Raw genomic sequence first — 20,979 nt, 5'->3', positions numbered from 1 at the left:
TCAGGGAAGCACTCGGTAGTGAATCACAGGGTAAAAGCTGCCTCATGGGTCAGACTCCCAGTAGGATTTTAGTCAGGCGGGAGTGTTCAGTTGTCTCTGTGTAAACCACTGCTATGGATTTAGTGGTGTATTGGAGACCAGACTTCTGTGTCAGCTTTAGTTCTTGGCTTCATAAAACAAAGCTGAGACTGAGGCAGGGCAGGTTTTTACAAACTACAGCATAAATAGAACCAGATAAGGCATCTTTGGTATATGGAACTCTCCTCTACTAGATCTTAAAGCAGAGCAGTATGCAGTAGATGCTTTGTTGTGTTTTTCACTGGCTCTGCCTTCTGCTTCCAGGCTGCCTCTGGTTCTGTGCAATGTACTGTAGAATAGCATTATTCCCTCTGCTGTGCCTCAGCACCCTTGAAGCATTATTTTGTGCTTTCTTCCACCACAAACCAGTGTAGCAATCCAGCATGTTCCTTTTAGTCCTGGTTTTGGCAAGCATAAATTTCCTGTGCTCTAAAATATAAAGTGTGTAAACAACAGATTGATGTGAATCATTCTGTTTGCTAATTAGATTTTAATGCAGAAATTTGCTCTTTTCTCCTTTTGATCTTATTCAAGGCTGTGGTAAGTCTAGTTCTGTTGCATGTTTTGTTTAATTCTCCTCACACATCCTTCATCCTTCCCTCTATTGTTACTTAACATTAATTTTTCTGTGCTCTTGATTCTTTGGTTCATGGCAGATGAAATAACGTTGCTGCGTTCATTGTTGCATCCTGCAAACTAACTTTTGTTTGTTCAGTTACCTGAATTACCAAGCTGTACCTGTCATCATGTTGTGTGTGCACTGTGGGGCCCAATGCTGCTCCATCTCATCTCAGTGGAAGTTCCTCCCAGCTTCACTGGGAGTGGAATTGGAGCCCCTCTTCCTCTGATGCAAGTCTTGCATTAATGCTGTTTGAATGCAAGCCTGCTTTCCTGGCCTGCACAGTAGCTCCCAAGTGTCAGTCTCAGGTCCATGGCATTGGCCACTGAAGCACTCTGGGCAGGCTGTGGCCATGGCCAAGGTCCTGTCAGTCCCTTGTAGGAGCAAGCAAATGGGAATTCAGAGGGGAATGGCAGGTCCTGGCTCTCTGGACAGATTAGCAAAGCTGAACTTGCCAAATACAAGGAGGAGGTGAGCTGCACCTGAGGAAGGGCAGAATTTTCTTTATGCCTAACCTTCCTCAAAATGGGAGCAGCACAGGGCAAAACAGGGCTCTCCTACTTGCAGCCTCTGGGCAGCACTCTCCCAGAGCCAGTGGCTCTCCCACTGGGTAATTTAGCTGCAGCACTTCTGCTGAACTGGGTTAGCATCTTTGTGACAGTGCAATGAGTTTCCAGGTGCCAGTGCCACAAGGGCAACTTCATTTAAACAGCTTTAGTGCTCTAAGGGTGTGACTTTGTCACAGCCATGTCCTCCTCTGTTTGTTCCCCCCAGTCACTGGGCTCTAAAGGCAACAGGCACTGCTTTCTCCTTGCCCTTTGCAGGAGAGATGTGACGTGGCTGCTGTTCCTTAACTGAAACAAAAGCTGCAGGGAAAGCAGATTAAAGAACAAAAGAATAATGTTAATACTGGGATGGAGAATTTTGGGGGTTCTTAGTGGAGAAAGATGATCTGCTGCTGCACCTGAAAACTGTTCTTCATGCAAAGGCAGAGGCAGAATTTGGCTACTGCATTGCTGCGGAGACCCTGTGCAAGGATGGTTTGAATTAATGTGATCCTCAAGGAGGGCACAGTCATCTGTTTTCACCAGCAAGATTTATGTGCCAGCTCAGAGAGCCAGATCTCATGGCAGCTGCTGATTTAGACAGCACATTCTGTTAAAGGTCTTTGGTGACAGTGTCTCATTGCACCCCCAAGTGACCACACTAGCCAGTGCATATGAGTTTATTCATCGATGAGTGTTTGAGAAGTCAGTACCTTTCTTGAATTAAGAGCCAAAATACATCCTGTTAAACATACTGCATAGCTGAGGACTCATATTGTGCTGATGAGCAAAGACATTCAAGACCTGTTTTTCAGAGCAGTGTCAGGTAAAGGTAGAGCTGAAGGTTTGTTCTCCTGTGTGTACGAGAAGCTGGAGAAGTTGAAGGGCAAAGTTTCATAGTGATCACAATCACTTACTGTGGGATGAGACAGGGAAAGAGCCATTAGATGTCAACTCCTGGCAGGTCAAGCAGAAGGTTTTACCTCAGCACCTTTCAACAAAGGGCAGAGAAGGGTCTGATGTACTGTGAGCTCCAAGGCTGTGTCTGGAGGTGTGTGAGGATGAGGAAGGGCCTTGTCAGAACTCTCACAGTGATCAGCCTGGGTCAAAACTGGTGTCTCCGAGCATCAGAGCTCAGTGCAAACCAGTAACCTGCTGTTCAGGAGATCATCTACCTTCATCACCATCAGCTGCTCCCTGTCATAATTTTCATCTGTGAGGCTGCATTGTCCTTGCAGGACCAAACCAGCCAGGATGAAAATAATCCAGGGATATGCATCGATAATGTAACCTTGGCTGCTTAATATTTTAAAATCCTGAAATTGGAGGATATTTGGCTTCTGAAAATATTTAATCTTACTTTTAATAGTCTTTGCCAGACATATAACATATGGCAGACATGATTATTTATAGCTCACAGTTAACTTCTGCTTGTCACTTGTCAGCTGAAATACTGTAGGGAATATGTACTTAAATGATGTCTCTTGTATTAGAGATAAGACTAAATCTGTTAGTTTTTTGTTTTCAGGTATTTTTTTTAATGAAATGATTAACAGAGATATCATCTCAGTGTGCCATGCATCCTCAGCAGATATTTGGCACTTATATGTAAACACTGTGTTGCAGCATGCAAACATACACAGAATCAGGATTTAGGAGCATAAACTGTATTCTAGCTTGCTGTATGATCATTTTGGAAAATATGAGGGCTTTTGTTGAAAACACTGAATAGTAACAGAAAGCAGATGTCTTTTGACAGAAACAGTCCAGAGTAGTATGTTTAAGTATGATTGCATCAAACTAATGAGGTTTTCCCACATAAAGCAGTTTTGCTCCAGTGGAAACAAGATCAGAAACCAGACTATGATCCTGTAGATATTTTCTCAGTGTAATCAATAGGAAGTCAATTGCCTGCCCAGCTCAACAGATGTTTGTAGGATGTCAACTTTGGAGCTCTAGAATTTTCTCTAATTACCTGTGAAGGTCTTCATATACCTGTGGAATTTAATTGATAATGTTGTTAAAAATCATGCAATGTTAGAAGGTCCCTGTGAGACCAAAGAAGATGCTTCAGATGAGCTGCTGTTGCAGCTGTTAGTTATTGGTTTCCAGCAATGCCCACAGTACTCCTGACACTTGCCAAATTAAAAGACTATTTTATTGCCCCTTGTCGTCACTGAAGGAGAAGCCAGATGCACATATTTATTAATCCCCATTGAAATAAAGTTTGGGAGAGCGTTCCTAAAGAAGCAATGAAAGTTATCATTTATTTTATTTTAATTCTGTTTGGAGTTTTTTTGTGAAGACTTCCCTAATCAATAATTTTAGAGGGCAAAGTTGAAACACACTTCCAGATAAAAAAGCTGGTTTTTGCATGAGTACCTTTTGAATAAATTTTGGGTATATCTCTTGCCTTCATTAATTTCTGCTTCTCTGTTTTTCTACAGATGGCAGTTTGCTTAGGCATATTGTAGAATTAGCCATCCAAGCCACATCATGTGAAGTTCAAAGGGCCTTGGGTCTGACATCATTAATGCTGTATGCCTTTCCCCCTATCCCTGCAGCTTCAGGTGTTTTCCTCTGGCTCACTTTGCATTAAGGTGAAAGGAAGAGGCTTTGAGTGTAGCTGCAGTGGTGCCCATCACCAAACTGCATATGAAATCCTAGCAGCTGGTGCTGCTCATGGCATTGGGGTGAATGCAGTCCTTGTTAATGGGGCACCTGCTGCTTTCTGCCCAGCTGGGAGAGCTTCTCCTGAGCACATGTGTACATGTTCATCTTGTGGCAGTCGAGTGTCTCACCTGCAGGTGATGCAATGCTCTGTTAATTTTCAGAGGTTGGCATTTCTTCTGAAGTCTGACAGATTCATGTTCAGCTCTTCAGTGGACCCTTTATTAAAGCTCTGCCAAGACCATGCAGTGTATTAAATAATGACCTTAACAAGACTGTACCTTTGTTGCAAAGGAGCATGGTCTCTGTGTCTTTTTTTTTTGTTTGTTTTTCTTTTCAAATGTGAATAATTTGCTAATTGTCTTAGGAAGTGCTAAAATTCTATGTGGCCTTTCAAGGTGCCCACCAGAGTTTCTCCTCAGCTGCCCTGAGGAGATGCAGACTGGCTCCCAGGTGCTCCTATGCCATGGCCATGGGCAGCAGTGCCATGTGCACATGTGGCTTCCAGAGGATGCACTGGAGGTGACATGCTGCACACAACCCAGCTGGGTTCAGTGTCCAGAAAACAGCTGTTAATTGAACCAAATTATTAAGACTTAAAGAATTTTTAATTCTGGTTTTTAATCCATGGGTTTTTTCACACATCACACACATCAGCATCTTCAAGAAAGCACTTTAATCCTTTAAGCTGCTCAGTCTCTTAAGTGAATAAATGTCTAGGGATCTTTTCCTGGGTAACTTTGGAGATTGCAGACCAGTATAAACACTGACCTAGACACATATCTGCTAGGAGTGGACAGAGGTGAGCTTTTAACTTAGGTGCTAGAAGTGGCCTACTGGATGCTCTGGTGGGTGTACAGGCAACTTTGATTCCTGATGTAAGCACCTTGTTCAGATTTTGCCATGCCTATTATGTTCACTGTATCCTTTTGTTTCTTTCTAAACAGGGCTTTTTTGAAGAAGAGGAAGGTAAAGAGTATATCTATAAAGAGCCCAAATTAACTGGCTTGTCTGAGATCTCTCAAAGGCTGATGAAACTTTATGCAGACAAGTTTGGAATAGATAACGTGAAGATCATCCAGGATTCCAACAAGGTATGAAAGACGTGGTTTTGCACAAGTGAGAGAACTGGGTGCATGGTGCAAGATGAGCAGGCAGATGTTTGCTGCAGTGCAGAAGAAGGTTGTTTTGTTTCATTTAGCTTTCATCCATTTTTGCCAATGGCTATAGTCAAAGTCTCACTCTTAGGGAACTCTTGGTAAAATACCCTTGTATCCATCCATGATCTGAGTAATACGTTTGGAAGTCTCAGTTTTCATCGGTATGGCTATAAATAAATAAATACATCAAAAATATTATGGATGCCTTGGAAGCTCATCACACTTAACATAATTTTATTATGTTTGCCCTGGTCCTACAGGTGAACCCCAAAGACCTGGATCCCAAATATGCCTACATCCAGGTGACCTACGTGACACCTTTCTTCGAGGAGAAGGAGGCTGAGGATCGCAAGACGGACTTTGAGATGCACCACAACATCAACCGCTTCGTGTTCGAGACGCCGTTCACGCTGTCGGGGAAGAAGCACGGCGGGGTGGAGGAGCAGTGCAAGCGCCGCACCGTCCTCACCAGTACGTGTGCCCGCCGCCCCGCCCGGACGGGCAGCTCCAGTGCCAGGGCTCCCTCAGCCAGCTGTGCAGGATGATAACTCAGCTTTGCACTGTGGGTGCTGGCCATGTCTACAGACCTGCTGACCATCTTAGCCATAGTTATTTTCGTTCAAATGCTTTATTTTTCCTTATAATTGACATCTTACCTGTTCTTGCAGTGATGTAACTTGGGAGTGGTTCTGCTGGAGAGGCAGCTTAGCACTCAGAACCATTTTGTTTTAATAATAAACAATTCAAAGAAAAGCCAAGTAGGATGTCTGTTCTGCTAAGAGTAAAACTTACAGATAGAAATTTTTGTTCAAAATGGGAGTGAGATACATTATATAGAATTTTTTTTAAGCTAGATGTAAGATTTCAATCAGTTTTAAGGCAGGAATGTCAGGAGCACTAGACATGTCTTCTCTTCATGAGTCATATTAACCTGAAGTTTTTAGCTCCTTATCATGATTGAAATCTCTCTTTCAAAAAGCCTCCTTTGTGAAACTACTGCTGAAACTTGACATGTCTGAATTTTGATATATGAGGAACTGTCTGAGATGGAGATGGTGTTGTCTCATGGGCAGCAATGTCACAGCAAAGGCTCCCAAGTGACAGAAAATCTAGTTCCCTTCAGTGCATCTGCTTACCCCACAGGACAAAGTGAAAAAAAATGCTTACAGTGCAAGCATAGTCACCTAAAAGTTTTGTTCTGGCAAGCCCAGAAAGAGGCACTGATGTCTGAGGGTGTCTTGTTACATGACACAGCTTTGCTTGTAAGAAGAAGAAAGGAGGAATAGCTTGTGTGTGGTTTATTTAAGTGCTTGGGCAGCAGTAGGTGTTTTGAAATCTGTAGTGAAGCAGGTAGTTTCACTGACTTGAAAGTGCAGCTGTTATGGTCTGCCTGGCAAAAACAGAGAGGGCTCTTCTTCTGGCAGAATATTTTTCCTGGGTTATTACATGCTGTCATCACTCCCACTGCTCTCAGCCGTGCTCCATCTTTGGCATTAGGTGGGAATCTGATTACCTCCTCTTCTCCCCTGTTTTTCCCTTTGGTGCCTACATCACCTCAGAGCTTTTCACTAGAGGAAACATTCTTTTCTTCTCTTTTTTCCCCCTCCCACTCATTTTTAATAAAGTTTCCTGGGTAAACTTAAGCACTTTTAGTTTGAGAAGAAAGCAAGGCTTTTTCTGTGGCTGGAGGAGTGGTGAAGTCAATTGTGTCTGGGTGGCTGGAGTGGCACCTGCACTGCATCTCTGCTCCAGAGCCTGCTGGACCAAGGGCAGGTGCAGTGTGGCTGCAGTCCTTGGTTCACTGGCTCTCTGCCATGCCTGGCTCATGCTTCCAGCTCTGGAAGTCCTGGGTTTCCTGCTCTCCAATGAGACAGACATGCTGTAAACTGGAGTTTATTTAGGTCTGAGCTGACTGGAAGCAGATGCTTAGTGGAGAAGGACATGCATGGATTTTGGGAGGCTTCCAAAGCACGTAGGGCAATCAGAAAAGTGTTAGCTCAGATCAGACTTAATGTACCATAACAGTACCTTTGCCAAACTCCCTGAGATCCATGAAAGGCATTGAGTGGAAGTAAAGAGTTTTAAAGGTGAATAACTCCTCTGTCAGCTCCCATAGCAGTATTTAGGCTGAATATTGAAAGTACCTCCTCACTGCTTTAAGGATGTTTTAATAGGAGGTTCATTTGTAGGTGAGTGTCCTGCTTTAACCTCAGCTGGCATCTAAGCCCCGTGCAGCAGCTCGCTCACTGAGTGTCCTCTGGTGGGATGGGGAAAATGAGAAGTTTGAATGTGAAAAAACTCACAGGTTGAGATAAAGACAGTTTAAAGTTGCACAAACAGGCAAAGCAAAAGCCAGGGATTCATTTGCTGCTTCCCTGGGAAGGCAGGTAAAGGTAACTCCAGTAAAGCAGAGCTCCATCACATGTAACAGTGTTTTGGGAAGACAGACACTACTGAATATTCCCTCCCCTTTCCTTCTCCTTCCCCCACACTCTATGCTGAGTGTGACACCACATGGTGTGGAAAATCCCTTGGGTCAGTTGGGGTCAGCTGTCCTGCTGTGTCCCCTCCCAAATCCTTGTGCACCCCCAGCCTCCCCTCTGCTGTGTGGAGTGAGGAGCAGAAAAGGCCTTGATGCTCTGTAAGCATCACAGCATCAATAACCAAAACATCCCTGTGCTCTCAGTGCTGTTTCCAGCATAAATCCAGAGCACAGCCCTGTACCAGCTACTATAAGGAAAAATAATTCTATCCCTGCCAACACCAGCACAGTGAATGATTCCCAATTCAGCTAACCTAGGGCTCCTGGCTCTAACATGAAATATGTTTGATGTGAGGGTTTGAGCTGTCTGAAGTTCAGTGTGGACTTACAATGTGGTGCCTTAACTCAGCAGAAGAAATTTGTGGATTCTAAAATCTGAGCACTGAGAGCTTTTTGCCACCTGCATGGAGCAGAGCTTGGTATCAAACACTGATGAGTTCAAAATGAAATGCTCTTCCAGTGCCAGGTACATCAGAATTCAGTTTGGACATGCTATGTCACTTCTACTCATTCAAGGATTAAAACTTAATTTTTATGGATTAATAAAGAGATTGACAAAGTCAAAGTTAATACTTTGATTTAATTGTTCTGCTTTCCTAAATACTCTCTTGTTGGGCGAGTTCTCTGAGCCGTTTCTCTCTCTCTCGTAGCCAGTCACTTGTTTCCCTACGTGAAGAAGAGGATTCAGGTCATAAGCCAAACCAGCACAGAGCTGAACCCCATCGAAGTGGCCATTGATGAGATGTCCAAAAAGGTCTCAGAGCTCAATCAGCTTTGCACAATGGAAGAAGTGGACATGATCCGACTGCAGCTCAAGCTCCAAGGAAGTGTCAGTGTCAAGGTAATGACAATTTTCTGCCTTTTTTATCTTTTTTTCAATGCATCTACCTAAATTTTTATTCTGATTTTCATAATTCCAGATATATTTTGTCTTTGGCATATCCTGTATTATAGAGCTGTTAGATGTCACTCTAAACACACTAAGGAATGCAAGTTTTCCACTGGCATTGATGACTGCTGGTATTATATGTTAATTTTTTAATTCAATTCTACTGTGATAACAATTAAGACCTTTCCAACAAGACTGTCACGTATCACATTAGAATATGGCCCATCACAAGCAGGTGGAATCTTTAAAGGGAGTTTTGCTAGGATTGGCTTTGTCATTTCCTGTTTAGGAAAGCTGGGATTGTGACCGGCACTGTACTGCTGATGTTCTCATGAAAATGTCTTCAAATAAACATGTAACTGTCTGGGTGGGCAGCTGGCTGGGGACTGGGAGAGGCCAGCACAGATCTGCAGCTCGTAGGAGGTTGAGCAGCTCCTGTTTCCTCAATAAACTCCTCAGCTTCCATCCCGGTGACTGGAGTGAGGGGATGTTCTTCTCACAGCCTAGCTTGCCTGAGGCCAGTCTCCAAGCCCTGGAGCACAAGAGAAACAACAATGAAAGGCTTGTTCTCTGCACCTAAGCTGTGTATTTGTCACCCAGGTAAATGCTGGACCAATGGCCTATGCTCGAGCTTTTCTTGAAGAGACAAACGCTAAGAGATATCCTGATAATCAAGTTAAGCTTCTGAAGGAAATCTTCAGGTAAACATTAATTTTAGGATTTCAGCCCCCACATAGCACATAGGACACTCTACATGGCACAGGCAGGTGAGACATGAAGTCAGGCTGATTTGAACCAGCCTAATTTACATCTGCATTTACCCCATCTCACAAGTCATTCCTGAGAAACATTTACTGGAGTTCTGAGCTACCCTAGTAGAATACATTCTTTTGATCTGAGAATGAGTTCTTAAATTCACTTGCAACAAGGTGCAGTTTGCAAGGGGGAGAAGAGATGCAGCACCGTGTATGTAAGTGTACGTAGATAGGTTTTTTCATTACTACAAACCCTGTGTCATTGTTGCTGTGTTTTGGTGCTTGCAGGCAATTTGCTGAAGCCTGTGGACATGCCCTCGATGTCAACGAGCGCCTCATTAAGGAGGACCAGATTGAGTATCAGGGAGAGATGAAGTCTCATTACAAGGATATGCTCAGCGAGCTCTCTGTAGTTATGAATGAACAGGTCAGAACATCTATTTTGGTGCTGGTTGGGCTCCATGAGGGTGGCTAATTGTTTCTTCTAGTGACAAATGAAGCTGTAGAGTCAAATACTAGAAGTAAAACCTTGTAATGCAATAGTGACTGAGAAAACAGTTTAATTTTTGTGCTTTTGGGTTTTGTTTCTTCCCCTCTTATGTTTTTAAAATAAGTTTATTCTATATCTGATCAACAAAGGTCTGTTTTCTGGCTGCCTTGCTACGTATTGAAAAGCTGAAAGTTTTTGAGGCTAAATGCTGACTGGGGTTTAGAGGCATAGAAAGATAGTCTAAACCTAGTGCTTTATGCTTTGCTTGCTTTGTCCTATAGCTGTGATGTATTTAATTAAAACAGTAAATTGCTATTAGGATGTAGCTTATAACCACAAGAGGTATCTTTATTGTGTCTATTTATATTCAGCTTTCAGAGAAAGTTACTTTTCAATTTTTTTTAATACTTGAGTACACTGTCAGGATAGATGCCATGTGTTTTAGCAGCTTCAGAAGGATGAGCCATGCATATATACATTATATGAACTTCATCCCAAAATTCTGAATTGGACTCCAGTGCACACTTGCAGCTATTCTACTGCTTTGTCCAGGCAGTTTTTTTTTTTATTTTCAGTTTCAATTAAATATTGAGCTATTTGCATACTGAAGTGCTAATTAAACCATGTTTAACTTTATCTCTGCATGTTTATGGGCAGGCTACTTAGATTGCATGTGATAAATAGTTCCTCTCTAGCAGCTGTGCTGCATTTCCAGTTGCCCGTAGCATCTGAAAGCACTGTTGGTATAGAGTAACTTGGTTTAACCACTGGTATCAGTGGTGGCATCTCACAGAAGTGACAATTGCCTCTCCATTACCCCATGCTGTATTATTCGTCTTCACATATGAGAAGAATATGGATTGACCTGAATTTTTTGCCCATTGTTGCACTTACTGTGGAATTGAGTAAGTTCTTCCTTGGGTGCAAAGCTCCTAATTGCTTGGAGGTCTGGTGCCTGCCAGGTGGGGGTGGCTGCAGGTCTGGGAGTTGTGCTCCTCTCCTCTTCATGTGTATAAAGATTTGTGAACCTCAAGCATTCCAGTGATTTTATCCTAACCAGTATTTCTCACTGTTTTGTTAAGTATGTAAGTGTTAAAGAGTATTATTTGTTAATCACTATTCATGCATCTCACATGGAAGTTATTTTGGCCATCAGTCAGTGTGCATAGGCAGCACCCTATGTCTTGTGTAAACCACAAGAATGGGAAATGGTCAGCTCAATGAGGCATGAGCAACCCATGAACTTCAGCATTCCTGAAACATTTGGAGAGTTCTATGTTTATATCCGTGAGCTCTGAGTTTTCTTCATACTAAATAATACAAAATTACGTGTACAAAGCAATGCTAATGTGTAAAGAGTTCATCCAACAAAAGTCAAAATTGTCATCTCTTTTACCAAAATAATCTGCATTTTAAAGTCCACCCTGAAAGCAGTCTCCCACTTGCAATCCTTTGGGGAAGCCTAAAAAGTGACAGCCCCATTTTCTGGGCAGTGTAGGGTTTTGAGAAAACTCTACTCCTCTTGCAGTGAACTCTTGAACTCCCTGCTTCTGAGCAGAGTATTTCCTCAGAGAAATCACATACTATAAACCGTGGCTGAAATATTTATCTCACAGTTGGAAAGCTTGAGGCTCTCTTGCATCTGTGCTGTGTGCTTTACATCAGTACAGTTTGCCATCTTTCCCATTGTTGTATTCAAGAGAGTTTTATTTCTCACCTACTGACAGTGACTTTTTCATCACCATATGTTTTTCTCTTTTTTGTTTTTCTCTTTTTTGTTTTTCTTTTCTGACAGCTCTGTCATGGTCCTTGCTTATACAGCTTCTCTTCTTCCCTGTCTAACATTTCCCTCAATACTATAGCCAAAAGTGGTATGTTCATTTTTCTTACATCTATTTTTTTCTTTTAATGTCATATACTTCCCTCACTTGCTGGTTTTTCTGCTGGGTATGTTTTTTTCATTCCATCTCTAATGACTCCCTTCTCAGGGAGATTTAAAAAAACTATCTAAGCTGTGTGTGTGATGTGCTGTCCATGAGCAGTTTTGAGAGGTCTGTTCTTTAGGATCCCAGTTGTGAGCTTTGGGGAGGCCAGTGAGGCAGCTTGACAAGAGCCCCCTAATGCAAAAGCAAGTGCCAATGGCAGCAGAAGTGGCTGCCAGGACATGCCCGAGTCCCAGTGCTCTTCCTGCAGCCCACAGTGGGAGAGCAGCTCCTGGCTGAGGACAGCTGGGGTTGGTGCTGCAGGGCTCCACCTGGAGCTTTGTCAAGGGGAGAGGTTTCTCTTCCAGTGCTGCTGCTGTGTGGTCGGTGGGGATCGCCCTGTCTCTGCTCTGAATGCTTCAACAAAGCACCCGTGGAGAAAGACAGGTTTTCAGTCTGCTTTTACAGAAGTAGGAACAAAGAGCTATTAGCAAGGCTAGACGAGCTTCTCCAGGAAAAAGATCTTCCTTCCTGCTGAAGCCTACCCATTGGACAGGGCAGAGGTTTTGCTGTGCTGCTCGACTGCAGCTCTGGCACAGGCTCAGCCTGGCACTCGGTCCAGCCCTGCTGCCCGGGGTGGGCACTCTGCATTCTGCATCCCCGAATGACAGCGTGGGCACAGCTGGGCTTGTCTGTGCCACGGTCACAAGGTGCTGATGTGAGTGTCTGTGAGTTTGCCAAGTGTCAGGGACTTGTGTGAGAGTGGTGCAGTTCAGGGAACCCCATGGAGCTTGGCAGAAGCCAGCCCAGCCCCATTTTACCCCCAATTCAGAGGATGTCATCCCTGTCCCTGCAGCCTTCATTTACCAGGGAAAGATCTTTTTCCTCTGTCAAATCCTTGGCACCATTATATAACAATTAAAAAGTGGGAAATCCTTGCTTAGACAACGGACGCTTCAGACACCAAATTATTCAGATGTCTCTCACTGTTGCCTTTTTTTTTTTTCCCCTGAAAAGATTGCATACAAGGAGGACTCAGCAAAACATCCAGGGATGGAGCGCACGTATTCACGAGTCATCCATAGAGCCAGCTCCTCCGGGCCAGCAGCAGCCATGCCAGCAAACCCTGATGCCTGACTGCAGCACGTGGCCTCAGGAAGATCTGCTGTCTGGGGTGGGGTTTGCTCTTTGTTGTTGAGGGTATTTTTTCCTTTTAGATTAATAGTACTGAAAATTAAGTTGATGGACAATACCAGGAAAAGGATTTGAGGGTTACAATTTTAATTTATTGGAAGTCTTCGCGGTGTTATTTTAAAACATGCAAGCTTGAGATTTTTTTTTGGTTTTTTGCCTGCCCCAATATTTGCACATTCCCTCTCTTTTTTTTCTTTTTCTTTTTTGTTGTCAATTTTTGATTTTGAGCAGCCTTTATTAAGCTAGGCTGATTACAAAATTCCCATTGAATAGATAGGTACACAGCAAACCCTAAGTTTGCTATAAATTATAATATATCTAATACTAAGTCCTAGTATACATATATTTTAAAGGTCAGAGTGGATGTTTTATAACATTTAAGCATATTGCAATTGTAAATAGAAGATGTGTAAAATATGTCATTTTTACAAAATTTTAAAAAATATCTTTTTAGTTAATTATGACAGTACTAAGAATATGGATAACATTTCAGTTACCATAATATTAAAATATTTGTGTATGTGTATAAAAGCGTCCATAAAATTTTCTCTTTGAAGCTCTGTGCATTGGTTCATTCCTATGACAGCACTCTCAGGAGTGGTGGAGATCAGGATGCGTCCTGCATCCCAACTGTCTGTCTTGTTGTGGATGCTGAGAGAGACACTTCTGACATCTGCAGAATGGGCTTTGGGTTCTTCCCACAGCCCCAGACTGAAGTCACCCTGGGAAGCAGGTTTGGTGTAGTTCTCCTTCTTGAGGCCAAGAAAACTCAGATTTTCCTTTGAAGTTCATAGTCCCAGATTTCACCCAGGGCACATTGGAAGCCACGTGCCTTTAGGAGATACTTGTTTCAGTTTCTGAATCATGTGGGGATAAGGTGGAGTGATTGTGCAAATTCTTAGGAATTTCCACACTCCTTCATGTTCATTCACACAAAATCCCTGCTTGCAGCAGTCCCTGCTCATAGTACCTGTTTGTTAGAATCCTTCTTTCCTGTGCACACAGTCCCACCATTCTGCCGATTTTTTTCTGTTGAGCTCATTTTCCCTGGAGAAGCAATGGTGACTGCCCTGAGGCCTCCACAGGTTTGTTCAGGGCAGAGGCCAGTGCTATGTCTTTCTACCTGGGGCATCCAGGAGGAATTTTCCAGTGTTTTGCTTCACTCTGCTCTCCTGTCTCTTCTCATAACACCCCAACTTCACAACTGGTGCCCCTCAGCTGGAGCTGTAGTCTGGCCCTGCAGGTCAGAGTCCAGGGTGGGCTCTGAATTCACCCCATCTCTGTGTGCAAGGCAGAGGTGCCATGACCCAGTCTCTACCTGCTGCCATCTCACTCAGCAGATCAGGAGTTTTCCAGAATTCTTGGCTAAGGTTTGGAAACCCCCCAATTTCCTTGGCTGGTGGGGGAAGGAGGGCAGTGGTTGGGACAGGCACGCCATGGTTTGGGATGGCCCTCCTCCAGCATCAGTGCAGCAGCAGCGTGACCCTCACCTGGGGCATGGAAAGAGCCCAAATTCTCAGCTGGACACTGCACAGCAGCATCAACCACACAGCTGGGCAGGAGCTGAGCCCTCCTCATCCTCACCCCGATAGGCCCAGCTCTGCTCATCAGACACTGCACTCTGTGAAAACAGTGGTCTGCTGGAAGGAGTCATGCCTGGCCCAAATTTTATCTTGCTCTATGCTATATATAGGTATATAAACCTGCTGTTTATATATATATGGGAGGAACCCATATATCGTGTATGTGTGGATATATGTGTCATCAGTGGTGGCAGCAGGACTGCGCCGTACAGAGAGGTGAGTACAGAGTCCTCTTGTCCCTTGGTTTGTTGGTCTCACTGGACTCCTTTTGTGTTTATGATGATTTGTGGGTGGGTGCTTCAGAAGCCCTCAAGGTGATTTGGAGACAGACGGTTTCCAGTTAATGTTCACAATAAATGAGTGGCTACATCTGTTGGTGTCCATCTCTGGGCATAACTGGATTGCAGAAGCGTGGTTTGAGGGAATGTGGTCTGTAAAGCAGAGGTGAAGAAACCCCTGGATTGTTTCCTCGATAGCTTGCACACAAAATGAATTTCATGAGTAAGTCCAAGGGCTGAGGGATTTGGTTTATTTTAAGCAGCCAGTTCTGCAGCCCCCTCTGGGACTTGAGAAGCAGCCCATATTCTGGGTTTGCCTTTTGCTGCTGTTGGAGATGCTCAGGCTTGAGTGTAGCTGGGTCCTTGCTCCAGATGGCTCTTCCCCTCCTGCTGTGTTCACACACTTTAAACATAGTCGGGTGAAAGCAATTAGCACAAACATTAGCTTTGAACCAGGGCTGCAGCAGGGAGAGAAAACAAAGCATTAAACCATGGATAGTCCCAGCGTTTGAAGGGAGAGAATGAAAGAAATGCAGGAGGCATGTGAGGATGCAGGATGATTACAAGGATGGAGTTTGGCCCTTTCCCATGATAAAATTCAGCAACTCAAACTGCAGAATCAGATGTGTAGCACTGAATCCCACACCCACCCTGTCCGTGATGCTGCAGGAAAAGGTTCTTCTCACAATTGCTGCTTTTTAAACTCATAGCATTACAAGAGATCTGCACCATTTTTTTCCTACCAAAAGCTCCCCTTTGAGACTCCTTTTGTCTAGGGCAGCCATAAGATCATGATTGGCTGTGCCTGGAGGTGAGGGTTTCTCCAGTAAATTATTTCACAATCTGTTCTTACACCTTTTCCTCCAGCTGGAGGAGGCTCATCCCCCGGTGCTGTAGGCGAAGCTGGTGACAGATTCTCTTTCATCCAAGGGAGGAGATCTGTGCAAACCAGACTCAAACTGAGCTTCTTTAAAAACTTTAGAGTGCAAAAGAAATTATTCATGTTTGTTACTTAGTGGAAGCTATCTCAACATCCCAGAAAGAGTTAAGTGTTATACATATTTTATGTTTAATCACATCTTTAGTGACACCCAACCACAACCAAAGGCTTAAATTTCAATTAGAGGAAGGTGTATTAAATGTTTAATAGGAATCATTCCTCACAGGGAAATTATATCTTAACATTCACTGGAGGGATGTTATCTTGGCAATGTAATATTGATCTGAAGAGTAATAATATTTTTATTTTATTTTTGGATAATATCCAAATGAGAAATGGAAGGGGATGATCTATACCATTCATACTCCAACACACTGCCCCTGTGCTGGATCTGGGAAGAAGTGAAATTGCATCCATACATAGCTTTAAATGTGGCTTTTTTCATCTCAGCATGAAAACTGCTGTCCCACATGTGCTAAGAAGCTCCAGACTGCAGGTACATTTTACATCAATGTAAACATTTTTTAAACTGGTAACTGTCTACTCAATATTTCAACTGTAAGCAACATAGGGCAGTGCATCTTCAAGACAGATGATCTATCAAGGATATCTGCTATGGACTTGAATGTGTTTACCAATTTTTAACAAGTTTGGTATGCACACAGAAGATTTTTCTCTTAATATTTAGATTATCACAAAAATAATCAATGTTCACAGTCACTACATATTAAAACCATGAAGTGAGCTCTGAACCTACGCAGTTAAAATCAAAGGATGTTTAAACCAAATGTCAAATGAGAACAAAGAGATGGGATTTGGAGGAAAGCATTCAAATCTGTAGAAAAAGAAAGAAAATTTCAAAACCCAAACAAGCTAGAATGCAATTCTCATTTAAGAGAATTGCTTTCAGATAAATAAAAACTAATCTGAAAGGCAAAGAACAGCCAAGTCCATGTAGAACTATAACCACGAGGTAGGACCTTCAGCTTCACCACTGCTGCACCCCCTCTGCTTTCACATGAGCTGCTTGGACAGGAGCCACTTGGCATCCAGCCCCACACCATTTCCTGCTCCTTCTGCCATCACTTTGCTGTCTGGAAGCCACAGCATGGAGTGGGAAGGGGTTTTTTGTTCTTTTGTTTGAAGTTCTTGTGCTTTTGCAGTTGCCCCAGGTACACACATGCTAACAAGGAAGGGCAGGGTCCCATTCAGGTGAGCACACACTGTGCAACAGTGGAGAGAAAACCTCCATGGGGTCTTTTGGGAATGCCAGGGTGCCATGGGCCAGCGGCCTGCAGGAGAGCCCCTGCTTGGCTTCAGCTCCAGGGTGAGCCTGGGATGGAACAGCCACTGCCTCTCAGGTGAGCCGGGGATGGAACAGCCACTGCCTGCTCAGGTGAGCCTGGGATGGAACAGCCACTGCCTCTCAGGTGAGCCGGGGATGGAACAGCCACTGCCTCTCAGGTGAGCCGGGGATGGAACAGCCACTGCCTCTCAGGTGAGCCTGGGATGGAACAGCCACTGCCTCTCAGGTGAGCCTGGGATGGAACAGCCACTGCCTCTCAGGTGAGCTGGGGATGGAACAGCCACTGCCTCTCAGGTGAGCCTGGGATGATGTTGCTATAGGACACGTGAAAGCACAACGCGAGCAACTTGCTATTTGTAAGGTAAAGAATAAGGTTTATTTCTCTGAATCTACCTTTTATACTTTCTCAAAGGTGACAGTGGATTGGAGAGTGGATGGGCCACCTCTCCAAAGACATTGGACAAACTACTAGTACATCAAGTTTCTCCACCCCTATAAAAGAATGCAAAACAATATGTTGTTTATAAAAATCATGTAGGAAAGTTCTCCAACAGAATGTAAACTCAGAAGGCTTTAGAAAATCTTAAGAATCAGGGTGACAGGATGGAACAGCCATGGCCTGCTCAGGTGAGCTGGGGATGGAACAGCCACTCTGCACTACAGCAGGACATGGCTGCTGTGAACCCACAGCTGGGGACACTGAGCCAGGACTGCCCCAGGATCAGAGGTGCTGGAGCAGTGCAGAGTCCAAGCTGCCAAGGCTGGGACACTGGGTCCCAGGCTGTAATCCCTGCCTCGTTACAGCCCTGTGCAGTGGCCACTCACACAGCTCTGCTCCGCTGCTCCCTCGGGGCTGGCCTCTCCTGTACTTCAAACACAGAATCCTTCCTACTGGGAAACACAGCTGAAGTTGTTTTATAGTTAAACCTGAACAGAACAACCAATTTTACTTGGGAAAAGCAGAGGAAATGCCAAATTGATGCTTTTGTTTCAAAATGGCTTAAATCAGGGGTGTGCAGAGCTTGTTCCAAATGAGGCTGGTCCCTCTGGCTGTGCCCTCCACACCAGCTCCCACTGGGGCTGAGCCAGCCCCTGGCAGCCCAGGGTGGGCTCATGGCCAGTGGCAGAGCATGCAGACCCCAGCCTGGTGCCCACAGCTCTCCCTGCACGGGCCCTTCCAGCCTGTTTTTGTTTGCAGTCCACAGAGAGCACCTCTGGGCAGCCATCAGCTCGCTGGGCAGCTGGGGGAGGAAATGAGAATATTATTATTCTTTTCAACAAAAACCCAGCACAGTTCCTTGGTGAAATATTAGCTATGGAAAATACCAAGTAACTTTCCTACCTTCCAGGCATGTGTTGGAGCATTTGAGATGGGAAAAAGTAAAAGTACAGTGAAACCAGCAGTGTTAGGGGAAAGCTGCCACAGTATGTAGATTAGAGGCCAAGAGAGTATTGAGTGGTTTTAAGGCAGGATAGCAAAGAGCTCGTCTGGGAGAGGCTCCTAGTAAGTGGTGTGTGTATTTCTCAGTATAGCCTCAAGGTGCAAAAACACTGACACACAAACAGTTCTGGCTCATGGCACTGTGGGAGGGGGTGCTGCAGCCCCTCAGGGAAGCTGTACCCAACAGAGGTTTGGGATCAGCCCTGGACATGTCCCATGCCTTCAAGAGCACCTCTGAGGCACAGTCAGGTGGGAGTCAGGGTAATGAGTCCCCTTTAATCTGGGAGTCATAGCCTACACAAGATACATGTGTGGTTTGTAATCTTTCATTGAATTGACAATGTACAGGTATTTTTAGAAAATTCTCAGTAATGGAAAAATGGAATGCAACTGTAATTACTGAAATCTCTGTCCAGGGTGAGGTTTTTCATAACTCATTAGAGCATCCTGAAGTCCTCAGTATAAACTCACCGTGAACAGCAGCATGTTTCCTTTTTTCCTATGAACTACACCTCATCTTATAGAAGTTGCATTTTTCTTGTGCTTTTTAAACTGTGTTCCCCATGTGCTGCTTTAGTTAGCTGTAGTCACTCACTTTTTGTTAGGGACAGCTGTGAGAGTGTTACGCTGTGATACGTTTTTGTGACCTGCAAATGCCATGTGATGCTGCCTGTAGTTTTGATTGCCTGTGGTGAGATACCTTATAGCTACAGGGCTTCAAATATACTCACGTTCTATATGGGGTGTTTTGCTTGAAAAAAGAAAGCAGAGTAAGAAATTATTAATAATTATAATTTTAGGTCATATTCTGTGCTTGGGGCTGCTCTGTAATGGTGATGCTCTCTCCCATGAGTGAGGCTTGTTTTAATTCGAAAGCTATTGCAAGTTCTGTGCAGGTAACTTTGGGCCCAGTTGCGAGCTCCTCATTATGAAAATCTCCAGCTAAGCATAAAGATTCTCTTGCATGAGGCATGAGTTTGTACTCTGTAGCATATGTTGTGCTTGCAGGGTGCTGGCATAAAGGAGACTAATTCTGATTATTCCACACTAACTTGAGGATTCATTTAAAGGGACAGAGCCTTGGAAATTCAACACGGCACCTGAAGTGCCTTCTTAGAGGAGTTTGAAATGTTTCTGTAGCCAAACTTTGTGCCAGCCCAGTCCAAAACCACAGCCAAGGTTTTCAGATGTGACTCATGTACCTTGCATTTTCAAGTTAAGCCTGATTTTTCAAAAGTATTGAGCATCCCCTGCTGGAATTCCAGCCCCTTTCAGAAACCTTCTATGCTCAAAATCAAAGCTTCTTTTAATATGGGACATGTGGGATTTTCTACATACATGTGGGAGTTAAGGCACAGTCAGGCAAATGGTCCTTGCAAAAGGAAAAGGATGCTTAACAGACATTAATAAGTTAAACAATTACTTTTTAACAGACCAATCAGATAACTTTGTGCCATCATTACCTACTGAGATGTTGAAAGCTGAGAATGCTTTACACATGTAATTGATTTTTGCCACCTTGCTTTGTTTCTAGGAGGATGCGGAGCTCGCTCGCCACAAATGCCTCGCTGCCCCCGCTGCGAGCGAGTCCCGCTCAGCCGCGGCTGAGAGGGAGATTTTCATTAGTCGTGAGCAGGGAAGGTCTCGTTCGAGCAGAGCAGCCAGCTTTGTCCGCTCACTCCCGGCTACACCTGAGGATGGGGGCGAGTCCAGCGGCTCTGCCCTCCCCTCTGCTTCTTCCCCTCCGAGAGCTGCTGCCCATGCCCGTGCCCGAGGGCAACCCCTGTCCCCATGTCCCCCTCCCACTCATCTGGAGCGCTTTCTCTTCCCACTTCCCTACCAAGGACAGAGCATTCCTGCACACTCGTATTTCCGTGCTGGGCTCGTCTGCCGAGCCACCGGCTCGTTGTCACTGCGGGGAGGCCGCTGTCCGAGAGCGCTCAGAAAAGCGCTCTGCAAGAGGTGATGCGTGCGGGACCCGCTCACGGTGTGTGACACACGGGGCGCGCTCCGGGCGGGACAGCGGGGCTGGCTCGGCCCGGCCAGGGATGCGCTGGTGGGGCAGGGATGCACTGCTGGGGCAGGGATGCGCTGGTGGGGCAGGCAGGGATGCCCTGCTGGGGCAGGCAGGGATGCACTGCTGGGGCAGGGATGCCCTGCTGGGGCAGGGATGCCCTGCTGGGGCAGGGATGCCCTGCTGGGGCAGGGATGCGCTGCTGGGGCAGGGATGCGCTGCTGGGGCAGGGATGCGCTGCTGGGACAGGGATGCGCTGCTGGGGCAGGGATGCCCTGCTGGGGCAGGGATACACTGCTGGGGCAGGGATGCGCTGCTGGGGCAGGGATGCGCTGCTGGGGCAGGGATGCGCTGCTGGGGCAGGCAGGATGCACTGCTGGGGCAGGGATGAGCTGCTGGGGCAGGCAGGATGCACTGCTGGGGCAGGCAGGGATGCGCCGCTGGGGCAGGGATGCACTGCTGGGGCAGGGATGCGCTGCTGGGGCAGGGATGAGCTGCTGGGGCAGGGATGCGCTGCTGGGGCAGGGATACACTGCTGGGGCAGGGATGCGCT

At 45.1% G+C, this 20,979-nt stretch overlaps 1 protein-coding gene across 17 annotated transcripts in view; it reads left to right on the top strand.

Moving 5' to 3' along the window:
* The window catches only part of DOCK10 (dedicator of cytokinesis 10), a 144,857-nt gene extending 131,437 nt beyond the window's left edge, over positions 1-13,420 (top strand). For 13 of the 17 annotated variants that reach the window (XM_085587690.1, XM_085587684.1, XM_085587685.1 and 10 more), the window contains 7 exons: positions 4,860-5,006; positions 5,333-5,543; positions 8,265-8,455; positions 9,104-9,204; positions 9,547-9,685; positions 11,544-11,619; positions 12,688-13,420. In XM_085587690.1, coding sequence (XP_085443816.1) covers positions 4,860-5,006; positions 5,333-5,543; positions 8,265-8,455; positions 9,104-9,204; positions 9,547-9,685; positions 11,544-11,619; positions 12,688-12,755 — 933 coding nt within the window. In that variant the 3' untranslated portion in view covers positions 12,756-13,420. The remainder of the gene's footprint in view (positions 1-4,859; positions 5,007-5,332; positions 5,544-8,264; positions 8,456-9,103; positions 9,205-9,546; positions 9,686-11,543; positions 11,620-12,687) is intronic. The other 4 variants (XM_077785638.2, XM_085587683.1, XM_085587691.1 and 1 more) reach the window with 1 other exon arrangement.
* The last annotated feature ends 7,559 nt before the right edge of the window (positions 13,421-20,979 follow it).

The sequence above is a fragment of the Lonchura striata genome, chromosome 9, assembly GCF_050655825.1.
Source record: "Lonchura striata isolate lonStrDom1 chromosome 9, ASM5065582v1, whole genome shotgun sequence".
NCBI lineage: Eukaryota > Metazoa > Chordata > Aves > Passeriformes > Estrildidae > Lonchura > Lonchura striata.
The sequence above is the reverse complement of the archived record's forward strand: the minus strand, read 5'-3'. Positions and strand labels throughout refer to the sequence as shown.